Genomic DNA, 15,384 nt, shown 5'->3' with positions numbered 1-15,384 from the left:
AATAAAAAGCAAAGATATTTTTCTTATAACTTGATCATTTTTAATATCAAAAAATCTCCGGCAAAACATTAGAGCTTGAAGAATTTAAAAATGTTTCAATGACTTTGAATCTTTTTAAAGTTTCATTTGGAGAAAAATTTGTACTAAATACATCATATTTTGCTATATGATAGCAAAAGAGTTGCTCCAGGGCACGAACTAAAATATTTTTCAAATGTGGGGTAAATCCAAAATGGAGCATTAAACGTACAGATATTGATTTGTTGCCTTTGTTGGTCTAACTAACTACATTCAAACTAACTTATTTATTCTTAAACTTTATAACTCTAGTTCCAGTCCTTATAGATATCTAACGGTCTGTGAAAATTTGAAACTAAAAGCTTTAATAAAACTGAAGACATTTTTTTCGTTTTCGTTAGTAAAATATTAAAATTTGAAAGTCTTAAAAATCACGTTTGAAAAAAAAAATTTAAAAAGAAAACCTTTTTGTTTTTATAAAAAGTTGCAATGGAGTTGCTATAGAGTTGCTAAGGAGTAAGAAATTGCATTAACCACAATATTTGTATTTTGATTTACTTTTAAAGCACATAATAGTAAAAATATAATATGGACTTTGTACTTCAATGTTTGAAATAACAAAATTCAAAAAAAAAACTTCTTTTTGATTTTTAAAGGGGGTGTACCACCTTAAGCTTTTACCGTTAAAATGTTGACAGTAATTTTCGGAAAATAATCATTATTTATCTAATGTGGACTTCATCAATCAATTTGATTTGCCTTCGGGCAAAATGTCAGAAACATTTTAAACAAAGGAAAAACAGTTACTTGCAAAATATGTGGAAACACCAAGATCAAAATATGTAATCAAGTAGAAGCACAAGAAAAATTGCAACAAAACTTTAAAAAAAAAAAAAAACAATATAAGCTGCAACAAAACCAAAAAGCCTATGACTTCAACTTCATATCAAAAGCGAAGTTTTCACTTTCAAACTGAAAACTGATTTCCAGAATTACAGCTCTTTTATTCGATGTCTAAAACAAGTTATGATTTGTGATCGAAAAATCGCAAACACGTTATTCCGTCAATTAAAATGTTTGCAGCAAGCCTAAGAACCTTAATTGTTTAAAGAATTAAAACACATTTAACTCTTCAGTGACAATTAAGGTTTGGACCGATAAAGATTCATTTCGACATAATCCAATTCTTCTGAGGGAATTTCAAAGGCTCTTGTGAACAGGCTGATATAAAGAGATTCAATTTCTTGCATCACCATGAAGTGTGCAATTTTGAGACGTCTTTTTAGAAAGAAGACATAATAATCTTGCGAGCCTATTCAGATATCATTCGAATCAAAAATGGTTGTTCAATATTGTAAAACACGAAATTTTCAATATGCCTTCAAAGTCTTTACTCAAGAAGACTTCAAAAAGCTTGCTGTCTAGACTTTTGAGTACTGGGCACCTTGAACTTTTGTAAAATGTAAACCATCCTTTTCTGCAGCTGGATTATTTGCGACAAAAATTCGATCTTGAATGAGTGACGACTAACTTGATACACTTTATTTCTTTATTTCTTGATACACTTTATTAAAGCTCATTTTTTATCACAAAGAAACCCCTAATACTAAACTTATCGTATTTTACTCATTAAAGGATTTTATGGGGTTTTTTATGGAGCTTCTATGTTTTTTTAATTTTTACCGATTTTAACGATGATTGCTGGTAAACTTTTAATTTTTTTACTGTTTTACCGGTAAATTTAAAAGTCGGTAAAAACAGAACTCCATAAATGCTATACTTTGGTTAATAGGTTTAAAATTTAAATGCATTTATAAAAATGAAGAACTGTAATTAAAATTAAAAAACATAAATTTTCCAGTGTAAGCACAGCTTTATGCATTGAGCGTCTGTTCATATGAAAAATAAAAGTAATATTTTCGGATTTTTTTAGGCTTTAATGTTTATTATCAATAAACTGAATACAAATCTAGTTTACTATTACATGAAAAAGGGTGAATACATATCAAGTTTACTATTACATGAAAAAGGGTGAATAAATTTGCGTCTTCCACGGTGGTCAAAAAATTCAGTTTCAGCGAAATAATAAATTTCTTTTTTTGAAAAAAAAAAGAAAAAAAAAAAAAAAAAAGACTTCCATTAGTTTTGAAAAAAACATTAAAAAAATTTTGCGAAATAATGTTTTTCAAGTACAAATCTTACTAAAAATGTAATAATTTTCTATTTGTGGTTCAGTGAAGTTTAAATTTAATTACCTTATAGAAGCTCAATTAAAGTATTTTTCTAAAACCCAAAATCGTTATCCTAGATTTTTATGGCATAGCCACATCTTAGAAGTAAAAGCATACAAAATTAAGTACCAAAGAGGCTCACAATAAAAAAGCAGTTAAACGTAAGACAAATTTAACTATCTCTTGATCAATTTAGTAACTTTTGATGATAAAATAATAACTTCTTTACTTTCTACTTAGCAGTCATACTGAGATCTGTGTTCTGAAAGACATGATCACTAATGTCCATCTGCAGCACTCTTTTCTATATATTTTAGTTGCATAGGCTAAAAATGACTTAATTTTTCAGCAAGTTTACCTAACGCCTCGGCATCATCTGTAATTTCTTCAACTAAATTCAGTTTGGTGAAAATATACTGATGAAGGACTAGCTGCCGGTGTTTCAAACTTGTGAAAGCAAACTTTCTGTTTTTTATCACCAAACATAGTTTCCTATGTGTGATGCCTTGAAGTTGATTCTCCTTTTGCGATTACTCTGAAAATATATTTAGAATCAGATTAAATCTTAAAGGTTGATTTAGTTAAATTTTTGATCAATTTATGAACAACTGGAGGCTTCAGATGCTGAAGACTTCAAGGAAAAAATCTGGTCACAAGGCCACTGCAACATAGCAATGACAATATCACGACCCAAAAAAAGGATCATAAATATATTTTACTTGTTTTAAAAGGTAACAAAAATTTTAAAATCTACTTTTTCCTGGAATCAAGAATAGTTTTTGAGATTTTTAGTTTTAAGTTCAAAATTTTGAGTTCAATCAAGCTCCCGCTTGAATCCTTAATGCTATGCATAGTTGCCAAATGTGTCGAGGTTCAAAGTTTCAAGGAACAAAAAATACAAAAAAACAATCAAACTACTTTTGATAAATAGTATTATGGAAGATAAATTTTCATTCAAATACTGTAGTTATTTGAAACTTTTTGAAACAATCTCAAGTTGCTAGGAGACAATGAAAATTTCTTTTAGTGTCTGGCTAGAGGTCCTTAAATTTGCTCTCTTGAATCAAAAACCGTTCCACGGGTAGCTAAAATAATTAAAGCAGACTTACTTATATATTACTTATATATCTAAAAGAGTTTTTTAGTTGAAATAATTTGATCTTTAAATTTTCCGGAAGAAAATTTATTATTTTCACCAGGTTGCGCCCTTTCATTCAGTGGACTTAATCAAGCATTAACATACAGCAAAATTCAGGTAGTTTACTGTCCCCAATACTTTTAAAAATGAAAACTATACCTTTAAGTTTGTGGAATACGGTCTTAAACCGAATTTTGAATAATTAAATCTTATTCCATTTTTTACATAAAAAAATAGTTTCTCTCCTTCCCTAATATTCCCTCATCTTATTTATTTACCTGCTAGAAATTTATTTTTTCGAACCTAACGTATCATAGTATTAATTTTTTATTCCTTGGTAACAAGCGTGTTAATGTATACTTCGTGTGATTAAGAACTTTAAAAAACACAGGTCATTGCAAATAATAATTCCATAATAAAACGAAATGACCTAAATAAGATTAAAAAAATACGAAAATAACATTTGAAATAATTAAATCTAAAAAAAAATTGAAAAAAAAACAAATTTTATATAATAAAAATCTAAAAAAGTCACACTTTTAAAACAGATAAAATATAGGTAAATAAAATAGCATGTGTTCACTTACTTACATGTACATATACTCATATACACAAACAGAAAATTTTAGAGGTCAAAAATAAAGTGAATTGTATTTACCGAGTTAGAAATGGTGTTTATCAAGCAATAAAATAGTTTACATTAACACGTTATGCTTTTCTGTTGATTACCAAGACCCAAAAAAAAGATTTCGCATTCAACTTATTCATATAAATATGTAAAGTTAAAAAGTCTTTAAGGCACTTTTGTTGTACATTAATATCAACTCGCTCCTAAAGTATATCAGTAGATAGATGTAATTAGGTATTGTTTAATTTTTAATAATAAAAATTAGTATACATGGTTATGCACTGTTGGAAGTCAAATGTTTGTTCGTTTTGTAGCGTTTCTTTATGTAAGATTGAGAATTGAACTAATGGGAAAAATTTTTTAAGTAATTGTTTGATCAATTATGATCATTAACTGACATTATCTTTGAGTTATCTAAAATACATTCTCCTTAAATTTCTCAAAAGTACTTGATTTTCCCTCTAATTTTTGCATTTTTTCAAGTTAAAATTTTTCAAAATTTGGTTTATGATTTACATAGCAGTTTATATACTTCACTGTTTACATTTATAGCCAAATATTCAACATAATCTTATTAATTAGTTTGTAATCTTGTTAATTGTACCTCATTAAAGCCAGGATAAAAACAAAAATCAAGAAACTTAATATATATTTTCTTCTATCGGTTCTTTTTAGTGTGCATATGTAAGTATGTACTAGTGGGTGTTATAAAATGTCAGCAAGCATCTGCATTTGGTATGGATATTACATCATAACATTTTGGTTGTTTGCCACTTTAAAATGCAATCATTCTAAAAAGTAACACAGATTTTAAACTTTTATTTTGATCACTTATGATTTCAGGTCTGATTTGTCATATGAAGAGGTGTGTAAAATAAACTCATGTGAGTGGGCTGAGGATGTACGCCAGTAAGTATCAACTTTAAGTAAGAATGTAAATATATTGTTGCTTTTTGATTTACTTATACATGAAAATATGTAGAAAATAAAAAGCATATATGTTTGGTTTATTGCTAATATGATAGATAATGCTCAAGAAAGTTTTAAAATATCTCATTTTTACTAAAATAAATTTTGTTAGTTTTTATTTTGTTTAGTTTCTTGTGCATTAAATTTGGGTTTCAACCTGAAAATCTCTCTCTAAAAGATAATGCTATCGTTGACTTATTTTATTACACTCTACTGTATCCATTTCTTTTATTCATACTATTTTTACTTTTTTTAGTTTACTTATCTTTTAGTTATATTAACAGTTTAGGTAAGAATTTAAAAGTTTTCATCCATGAAAGCTGATAAGTATTTATTTTTTACGTGTTTTTTATATGTAAATTTTACTCTACTTAATATTGAAAAAGTTTTGCCAAAGACAATAATTTCAATGCTGGGCAAACATCTGCACTATTTAGCATAATAAAGAAAATTCATATGAAGACTACAGGTTGTTCAAGATTTCTTCCAATAATTAATCATCATATCATAGTAATTCTAATGATAATATAAATGATAATCAATATTTTTTTGCTTTAGAAACATCATTTGGAAACATAAAAGAAACTTTTGAATATTTTCGAGCACTACTTGGTTGTCATAGTGTAAAGGTAATTTCTTTATTGGTTGTTGCATTTTGCTTTTTTATGGTAAGCAAGTGCTATTTCATTAGTAGCCTTTAAAACAACAGAACAAGAAGGACCAATTAGAGCAACAAAATCTAAGGTCTTGATGCCCAAAATTTAAGGTTTGCAGTTCCTAAGGTTTCCTTTTTCTTTTTAAAACACTGAATATATCTGTTTTATTCTAATCTGAATTTTTTTTTCTTCAATTGTAAAGGAGCAGAGGTTATCCTCTACCTGCGTGTATCAATGCATGCTTACATTTTAATATTGCTTTTTCAAATTTTTTTAGAGACCTCCATTTTGCATTCGCTTGTATAATTTGAATGAAATAAATCTTATCAGTGCGTATGTGCAGAAGACGTAAGAGAAAATTAACATTCATTTTTATTCTATAAACGTATTAATAACTTTTGAATAGTTTAATACTATTATGAATTCAAATTTGTTATGATGTTAGTTATGCAGAATATGATACAGATGTGTTATTGCTGAAACACAGAAGTTTCAGATAAAAAGCACATCATTTTTGTGAATTTTTTTTTTTCTTAAACAAAAATTCATTCTCTAACAACTAAAATTTAACTTTGAAGTTTACAAATTTATGTCTTTTATAATTTCATACATTTACCTGTTGCTTATAAAAGCATACCCTACCCCTGATTTTCTCTAAATTGATTTCTGTTTCATTTCTCAAACCAAAATAGTTTTGAAAACTTTTCATCAAGTAATGCTTTGTAAAAATATGTTTATGAGGATAATTTGGATGAAAACTTTTCATCAAGTAATGCTTTGTAAAAATATGTTTATGAGGATTTGAGGAAACATTAAGCAAAACAGTAAAAGACTGGATGTAAGGTGGGTATGATGACTCTAGTTAGGTAGGTGGGTATAATGACCTCTGAGTTAGCCTCAGAGGATTGGGTGAGAGATACACTGAAATCTCGTAACAAAGCAGATGGTATGCAACTTTATCCTGAGTTCAAAAGGTAAAAAAATATTACCAAACGCTAGCAGTCTTTTTTAGCGTGATAAAGTTATTTCCAATTCCCAAAAAAAAAATTCTTTTGCATTGGAAAAACATTGGCATACATGTAGCTGTATTTGTTGGATTTGAATAAAGCGATCTATCAAAATTAATATGAAAAAGATGTCCAATTTGAAAAACAGCAAGTGGGCGCTTCTTTTAAAACATTTTATTTTCTATTTTTGGTTTATATTGGTTTAGTTGCATTTAACAGTTTATTTAATACCAATATTGTGATGCTGATTTTATTTATTTTTTATTTTTTAAACAAAAATAAGTATTACATCTTCATTGATTCTTGTTTTAATATGCATTGAATAAACTGTAAGAAAAAACGGCGGCTTTTTTTTTTTGAAAGACTTGTACTTTGTGCTTCAGATGTTTGCTGTTTTATATTAAATAATATGACTCTTGTCTAGATATTTCCGCCATTTCAAGTTGTACAAATACGCTTTTACACCGAAGGTTGAATTTTTTGTTTTTTTATCTTAATGATAAAATCCGTCATGAATGACCATTGTTAAATTTGACGATTTTTAAATTCTAACAATTAAAAGTTGCTCATCTTGATAATGTTTGAGCAATTTTTTTAGATCGTTTTAAATTTAAAAGTGAGTTATGACGGTTGTGAAGAAGATGCATCAAATGTTGAAGAAGAGTTACCAAATGGTATTTTTTCTTCTTAAACTTTATTATGCACTAAAAAAGTTCATTGAAGCTACCTACTTCGTGCCATAGAGCTCCTTTTGAAGTTTCAGAAATAATTCCAGAAAAGAATTCCAGGTTGTATAGTCTAGAATTCCAGGGAAAATAACTGAACTACTTCGAGCCTCACAGCTTCAGCCTAAGCTCAATTAATTATTAAGGAATAATTAATTCAGAATAAAACCTGAATTTATCTAGAATAAAACCTGAAACGGCTGTAAGTAATGCCTCAACCCTTTTTAATTTGAAATCTACGGTTACGTATAAAACAATAATTTCAAAAAGTTTTGTTCAGGTTTGTATATGTAAATTATATTATGGCGGAAGGTAACTACTTCTTTTTCTAAGTTTGGGTATTTTTATTATTTTTACAATCTCTTTTATGGATTTCTATGGATTACGCTTCTTTTTAGAAAAAGAAAAGCTGAATAATGAGCAAACTGATCAGGTTGATCAGGTACCGATTTCGTGTCTTCAGTGTAACATAAAATCAATTTATAGAAAATAAGTCATAGAAAATTTCAGTCAAATTTACTGAAGTTTTCAATGAATTGATATCTTTATTGCTTTTTTAAATTGAAAAGGAAAATTGTAACGCAGAAAAAGTAGAAGAAGTTGCTGTAGCAATAAAGGAAGGTATGTTATAATTTGATGAAAAATTTTTAATTTGATTGAATTTCATAAAAATGCGATATAATTTTCATAAAAATGTAATATATTTAATATTTCATAAAAATGTGTTGTTCATGAAATTTTAAACTGTTTAGAAACTCCTGCCGTTAAAGAACTAAAAAAACTAATTGAATCGTCTCTCGATGAACACATTAAAAAGGTATTTCTACCAAGCATCAGCCTTTTGTTTCTCTGTGAATAACGAATAATAACGAGTAAAATACAAATTTCTATATCACTCATCTAAACAAAATCGAGTTATAAATAACTTACATACTTAGACCTTCAAAGTTATAAGATTGTCGGAAAAAATGCAATAATACCTTACCCAGCAACCACAACCATACGGGAACCATCTGGGATGTCAAACGGGAATCGTATCACTCTACAGTTAACATAAATTATCACCAAAATTTAAATGGTCATTTAATTTATTTAAAACGAAACAAATAAACAATAAATTTTAATATTTATTTGTAATGATTGTTTATAATTTATATTTTTTTAGAGTAGACAACAAATTCTAAAAAATCAAATTTATAAATGATCAAGTTTTAAAAAAATCTATAAATTAAATCTATTTAAAACACAACGGGGAGAAATCTGGGGTCAATACGGGAAAAAGAAAAAACAGCCGAAAGATTCTTCGTTTTTTTTTGTTTTTTTTTATTCTACCCTTATGACTCCCGTGTAGATCCCGCGGCCAAATACATCTTCAACTGGATGTCCAATGAGAGGTATAAAGTCTTTATGTCTAGTGCCATATTGCAGAGTTTTTGCCATTATTGTCAAAATATAGACAATCTATTTAAGCATGCTTACTCTTGAAACTAGGGGTCTTAGTAACTGCCCCAGTAATATTTTCAACTAGATGTCCAAAGAGGTATGAAGTAATCCTTAATTTTTAATGCCATATTGTGATACAATCTATCTGAGCAGATGACTTTTATAATTGATCAAGTCCCTGCATTCTTTAGACTACATTGCCAATATTTTTTTTTTATTAATAGGTTGAACTCATACATAGGTTTTTTTAGTTAATAGTATGGACTCATATATACTAAAATGTATTTTTGTTGCTAACAGGGTGCAAGTTAGAAATGTTTGTAAGATTTTGGTTATAACCAGATTTTTTTTAAGCTTCCTTGTACGTATGGGTAGAATTTCTGAAATGCATTCGCTAAATGAAGTGGCGAACAATCGCAGCTCGATAGAGGGGTGGAGTTTGCTTCAAAATGTTAGGCGGTAGGTTGAGTTCAACATAATTATAACTAAGGACATCCTCTAGTCTACTGTAAGGCCGAAATGAGTTGTCATCGAGTTTTAAAGTTACATCAAGATTGTTGACACTTTTCATATTGCATTGAGTAGAAATAAGCAGACCGTTGTCTTTGAAGATTGGGACGAAGTACTTTTTGATTTTTTTCATTTGAGGACCGCTGATGTTTTTTAAACTTTCATCATTTTCATATCCTGAAATCTCGCTTTTGGTTTCTTCATTTATCGGGAAAATCAGAAAATTTTTCCTAGTCTTAATTAAAGAAAATTATTCTTATCTCTTAACTAAAGTATGTTACAGACGTTTAAAGTTAAAGTGCCTGGTGCCTAGCATAATAATTGTTTCTTTTTCTTTCAATTATTGTGCACTTGCCTTTTTTTGCTCCAACTTTTTTATGTATTTTTACAGCTGAAATTAAACGTGGAGGAAAAATTGAAGAATAACGAGGCTTTGATGGCGCAGTTGGCTAAAGAATCTAGCAATTCGTTACCTTCTAAAAGTACAAAAGGAGGGAAGAAGAAATAGCTTTATGTTCAAACTTGGTGTTCTTTTATTTCGTTCAATTCATTCTGTGTTCAACTATTAAAAAAAACCCTTTTTTTTATTATTATTAACTATTTAACAATTGTAATAAATATTTTCTATGTGTCGGATGCCGATAGGCTAGATATAAAATCTATGTATTCTATAGTTGATTTAATATATTACTAAACATTGTTTAATCCTGCACTGTATGAAATTCCAGAAAAAAATACTTAACAAATCACAAAAAAGCCATTGAAGCTTTCGAGGATTTCCAAAATATCAGAACAAAAACTGTAAGAAAAGCGTTTTTATTGACTTAATGAACAGGTCATTTAATGTGAATAATGTTTCAGAAGTGTTGCTGATTCAGTTAAGGTCAATAATGAGGTGGATACCAAAGTAAAATGTGGCTAAAACAACGGCGAGCGAGTACCATTGGGACATTATTTTTTGATAAATAAGATTGGCTGATTCAAAACTAGTCACAAATACCAAGTTGGAATAAATTAAGAAGAAAATAGCTACAGAGCCACTAAAACCGATGACTCGTCTATAATTAGCAAGTCCAATTAGGCTTTGAAATTGCTTTCCTTTCTCACTTTTCATCATTTTGGCTATACAGTGTTCAACACATATGCCTAACCAGTTTAACAATCCCCAGTACCAATATTGCTTGTTGTTGCCATGCCAAAGAGCTACAAAACCAAAGCATGAGAAAGATGCTACTAAAGTTTTTATATTACCTTGACGTGATCCACCTATTTGAATGTAAATGGATCTTTGAAGAAGTCTGTATAGTCCTTGATCAAAATATCGCCACATATCAACAAATGTGTACAGTGTACATACACATTTCGGAGGAGCAGGAGACTCGATTCCATCAATCATAGTGAAAACACCTGCTAACCCATAGAAAACTTTATATTTAACGCAGAATAAGATGATAAGTGGCCATCCCAAAGCTATTGCTTCTGTCTCGTTTAACATTTTCAAAATATTATGGTGCGCTGAAAGCGCATTTACAAAGGAGTAATGAAAGTAAAGATCAATTGCGAATGCCATAATTAAACACCGCAAAATTTCCTGGCTAATTTTCTTATCGTTTCGAACCCTTGGTTCATTGAAATCTTTGATAAATGAGTCAAAAGTTAACAACGGGCCCTGGAAAAATAGCGGGTAGTAGAATACGTAGCAAGCATAGTCACTGAAGAAATATGATGATGATTTGTGAGTTTCTGTTCCATAACTTAATAAGCGTAAAACCGTCATTAATACTGCAACGTAAGCAATAAACCTATAATTACTTTCAACACCAAAAGAGGAAAATACATATTCTCTGTAAACGTCATTGTGAAAGCATACCAGAAATATCAGTATAAAAAACCACATTACTTTTTGATTGCAGAGTTTAATAAGAGCATAAAATAAAATAATTGTTGCAAAAAGAAAGGCGAAACCTTGATATGACGTCATGAATAACACCAAGAATGCGCCAGTGACCGAATAATAAACCCTTCTCCATTTAGGAAACTTCGACCCAAGAAATGATCCTGTAATGGAGTATACAAGCATAAAGAATATCTGTGTTAATGAGTTGTTTCGAAACTCAGTCCATTCAAAGTCGGTAGCATCTCTTTTCATTACGAACCAATCGTTTTCAAGATCACTTTTATGCAACATGTGCTCATATTTTTTAGACAGTTCAATTGATTTGTAAAACGGGTATAAAACTAGAACTGGACATAACCACCAACTTAAGGACGACTCCAGTAAACCACATGAAACATGACCATGAGAAGTTTTTCTTAACATTTATTTTTACACTAAATTCTTAATCTTATAAAAAAACAAAGACTACAAATAAAGCATAGAAAACTCTTACATATACAGTAAGAGTACATATACGTAATAGAAAACTCTTACATATACAGTATAATAATATAGACAGACTTAAATATCATAATAACACGTAACAGCACACTTAGCAATCATGTAATTTATTGAACCAACTAACTCACTTGTTCGTTGAACTTTTTCAAAGAATCATTTTCAAATTACTTTGCAATTCTTATTTTGAGTAAAAAGAGATGAAGAAATGCGTTTTATCAATGATTATTTTAATCAATAACTAATGACAGACTGAATTTTTGTTCAATATTTTAAATTAAATCTTAAACAAAAAGAAATTCTACTAATCTAAAATTAATCCAAAGCTAATCCAAAGCGCTTCGAATAAAAAAGCTGTAAAATTCTAATTTCATTTGAACACATCAAAAAGCATTCCCTTCTACTAATTGGGTTAGGGTACTATAAATCCTCTGGGAGTTTTTATTCGTAATTACTTTGGTAATTTAAACATCTCGTTTCCAGGTTACTTACAAAACCTTGTTAGACGCATCCAGATTCTCCATGAGAAAGAGTTTGTAACAGATTCTGTCCCTCTATAAATACCATGACTCCCTCAAACATCTATTTGTGGGTATAAAAATGTTTGATAATCGGTTTCTCATCAAAAATTTGAAAAAGGAAATTCAAATTTTTTAAATAAAACTCATTGTCCAGAAAAATTAAAGTTGAAAAAAAACTTCAAATAATAAGATCATTTCGTTCTTGCAGTGAATAAGGCACTCACAAAAACTTAGAGAGAGTAAAGCAAAAGAGCTCACACAAATTCATCAGTCGCTTCATTGGACGACAGCAAATCGAATTATAAACGGAGCTGGGTATATAGAAAACAACATTAATTTACCAAAAATTTCAGGAAAATAAATTTCTTTGGAAAAAAAAAAAGGAAATCGTAATTAACATTATGCAATATTTAAATAATATGATCGTTATTGTCAAGAATAAGAAAAAATCGAGAACCTATATAGCGTTTAAGTACACACTTCCCAGAGTCCACAAATGCAAATTTTAAAATCAAATAACACTCTCATTAAAAAAAATTCCTTTTTCACGTAATAGAATGAAAGTACAGAAACCCTTATGTCAGGAAAAATTCAAATAAATAATTTTTCTCCGTTAAGTCAAGGAATTGTATGTTTAACATAACGAAAAGAACAAAAACTGTTAAAGAATGGGCCAAAGACTTATGCTAGAAACCACTTTTCTTGCATCTCTACTGTACTCAAAAGGATGATAAGTATGTAATTTTCATTTATTACCTTTAAAATCATACAATACAACATTTACGCAAAATATCTGCTGTATGGTAAAAGTTTCTTCTTCTCCTACTAAACAATTCATATAGTTGGACGATATGGGAAGTTCGGGAATTTTCCCTTCGCCTTTTCTTCTTAAAGTTGGACGGCTTGTCTCACGGAGATGATGCGGCAAGCTGATGCCACAAACATTTTACTTTGTTTAATAGATTCAACAAACCATATAAAAGTTTGAAAAGCAACGAGTTGGCGTGTGCACTTTTGAAGGCAATGCGTGCAAACCCTCTTCGATCATGGTCTTTTACTTGGTTCAGCATCTTGAAAGCATTTTGCACACATTCTTGTTATTTTGCACTGAGAACAACGGTTTTAAAGTGAATTAGTTTTTCAGCTGATTTCAATGACATTAAAGCAATTGCCATTTTTTGTGACGCAATATGTATTTAATATTGCGTCAATGTGCGTTCTTTTTATTGGAAAATGCAAGAAAGCCATCATTTTTTTTATCTCAAAAATCTTCCACAAAATAACGGTCTTCCACAAACGCAACAAATAAAATTAACAAAAAAACTTTACCTAAAAAGAAAATTTAAGGGCGAAGCGCTGCATTTAGAAAATATAGTTTCCATTTTAGAAAATATAGTTTCCAGTAATAGAAACTCACTTTACAAGCCATTTAGGATGAAAAAGACCTATTTAATACTGAATTTTCTCAGTAAGTAATTTTTTAGCATCATCGCTTTTGGTGATAAGAACTTTTGTCAGAGCATGAGGAACCACTGCACTAACTACTCGTATATTCTAGGTTTTTGCGATCAGAGAGAACGTTTCGAGTCACAAAAAATTACAACTATTTTTAAAATAAGATTCGTAATGTAAAAAAAAAAATTATTTTTTTTATATTACGAATCTTATTTCAAAAATAACTGTTTCTTATTTATTTATTTATTTTTTCTTTGTTTACAATAAAAGGTTCGTTAAAATTTGCGACAATGGAAACCAAGTATAAAAAGATAGTTGCTTTGATCCACGTGGAAGTGATATTTCCACACAAAAAATGAAGAAACATCTCAGAGCGCTTTTTAAAGAACCAAAAACAATTTAAAAGAACAAGGACATGTCAAACGTAATACAGGATCAGGAAGTAAGTCTTCAGTCACATCAAAAAAAGTTAAAGCTATCAAAAAGGAACCCCATCAAACCAATGAGAAGGATTGCTTAAAATCTTAATGTGTCTGAAGCAACAGTGTTAAGAGTTGTCAAAAAAAATATTGAGGTCATTGGTCAGAACCAAAAAAGTTCTTTTTGATAACCGTCTCAAACTCAAACTTTCCGAATAGTTCCTTCATAAGTTGAAGAATCAATCACCAATTTTGTCAGCCAGCAACAGCAAAATTGACTGTTGCTGGATGCCCCTGATGCAATTAGATCAATCCAAAAGTCTAAACATCCTGCACAGGTTATAGTTTTTCTGACTCTTTGCTACTTAAGAAGAAAAAATATCACCTTTCTTTTTTAAGTCAGGCTTGAGGATGGGCATTAAAGAATATCTGATCTATATTTTCACCTTCCCTGAACTAAAAGAAGTTCTCTTTATTCAAGAGGGTGATCCATGTCACATGTCAAAAACCATTCACACCAGGCTGTCATAAAATTTCGTCCTGAAATCATGAATTTTCGACCAAAGTACATCATGGCGCTTCACCTGATTTCAATCCTTTTTGATTTCTCAGTGTAGGCGTACATTGAGGACTGGGCTGCGATCATCAGATTCTAGAGTCTTCATGACTAGGGTGTGTACAAAAAGTCCCAGCCCAGGATTGAAGCTGTGATCGCAACGGGTTATTAGAACATTAATTAAAATTATAAAATTGTTATATCTTAAGTTTTATTTTTGAAGAAAATTCATTTGGTGGACGATTTTGACGCTATGTCTCTTAATAAATAAAAACTTCGATTAACTTAAATAAAAGTCATTTTTTGAAACGCAATCGATATTTAGTAAAAATTAGCGTTTGGTTTTTCGATTTTTTTTTAAATATCAACTTGTCATAAAAATGGTTTTACTCGAATAGTAACTCTACGCCATTTATTACACCTGAATACTGTGTCAGTACTAATCTGGTGACAGTTTCGGACAATATGATAGGTTTGGTCCCAAGAAAATGTTGAAAAACTTTGATTTGATCTCTGGCTGACGGGCTTTTGTTTTGAACAGTTTTAGATTTTAAGCAATCATTCAGTTCCTACTCCAGTAAATCTACAACTTCTCGAGGTACTCTGTTACGCTCAAAATATTTCCATCCAACTTTCTTTCATTAAACTAACGACGCTGCCGCTCTTGTAATTCTAGTTCTTCAAACGTACCCATGTCTAAATCTTCATCTGAT

At 29.6% G+C, this 15,384-nt stretch overlaps 2 protein-coding genes across 7 annotated transcripts; one reads left to right on the top strand and one right to left on the bottom strand.

The window, feature by feature from the left end:
• The first annotated feature begins 3,345 nt into the window (after nucleotides 1-3,345).
• LOC145189075 (cilia- and flagella-associated protein 119-like) lies at nucleotides 3,346-10,030 on the top strand. Of its 6 annotated transcripts, none has more exons than XM_090088426.1 (13): nucleotides 3,346-3,504; nucleotides 4,691-4,750; nucleotides 4,859-4,924; nucleotides 5,113-5,199; nucleotides 5,371-5,453; nucleotides 5,543-5,613; nucleotides 5,918-5,988; nucleotides 7,072-7,117; nucleotides 7,246-7,321; nucleotides 7,771-7,814; nucleotides 7,942-7,993; nucleotides 8,125-8,189; nucleotides 9,717-10,030. In XM_090088426.1, the coding sequence occupies exons 2-13, from the start codon at nucleotides 4,728-4,730 to the stop codon at nucleotides 9,831-9,833; spliced, it is 801 nt and encodes a 266-aa protein (XP_089944552.1). In that variant the 5' UTR covers nucleotides 3,346-3,504; nucleotides 4,691-4,727; the 3' UTR covers nucleotides 9,834-10,030. The 6 variants fall into 6 exon arrangements, with proteins under 6 accessions (XP_089944552.1, XP_089944556.1, XP_089944551.1 ...); XM_090088425.1 differs by lacking the exon at nucleotides 3,346-3,504 and adding an exon at nucleotides 4,003-4,249; XM_090088430.1 differs by lacking the exons at nucleotides 5,113-5,199; nucleotides 5,371-5,453 and adding an exon at nucleotides 5,257-5,273.
• LOC145188984 (protein-cysteine N-palmitoyltransferase HHAT-like) lies at nucleotides 9,842-11,813 on the bottom strand. Its single transcript, XM_080065507.2, has one exon. The coding sequence runs from the start codon at nucleotides 11,643-11,645 to the stop codon at nucleotides 10,200-10,202; it is 1,446 nt and encodes a 481-aa protein (XP_079921633.2). The 5' UTR covers nucleotides 11,646-11,813; the 3' UTR covers nucleotides 9,842-10,199.
• Between the last annotated feature and the right edge of the window lie 3,571 nt (nucleotides 11,814-15,384).

The sequence above is a fragment of the Hydra viridissima genome, unplaced genomic scaffold, assembly GCF_058129835.1.
Source record: "Hydra viridissima isolate aposymbiotic clone 2 unplaced genomic scaffold, HvirCarnegie_v1 scaffold_5, whole genome shotgun sequence".
In the NCBI taxonomy this organism is placed as follows: Eukaryota; Metazoa; Cnidaria; class Hydrozoa; order Anthoathecata; family Hydridae; genus Hydra; species Hydra viridissima.
This window is presented reverse-complemented; position numbering and strand designations above follow the sequence as displayed.

What these genes read in the sequence shown, in the direction of transcription:
- LOC145189075 (XM_090088426.1), top strand. Translation starts at nt 4,728, where the DNA reads ATGTCAGCAAGCATCTGCATTTG. An exon ending in TGCTGTAGCAATAAAGGAAG is followed by an intron (nt 7,994 to 8,124) that starts GTATGTTATAAT and finishes TAAACTGTTTAG; the next exon opens with AAACTCCTGCCGTTAAAGAA. An exon ending in TCGATGAACACATTAAAAAG is followed by an intron (nt 8,190 to 9,716) that starts GTATTTCTACCA and finishes GTATTTTTACAG; the next exon opens with CTGAAATTAAACGTGGAGGA.
- LOC145188984 (XM_080065507.2), bottom strand. Translation starts at nt 11,645, where the DNA reads ATGTTAAGAAAAACTTCTCATGGTCATGTTTCATGTGGTTTACTGGAG.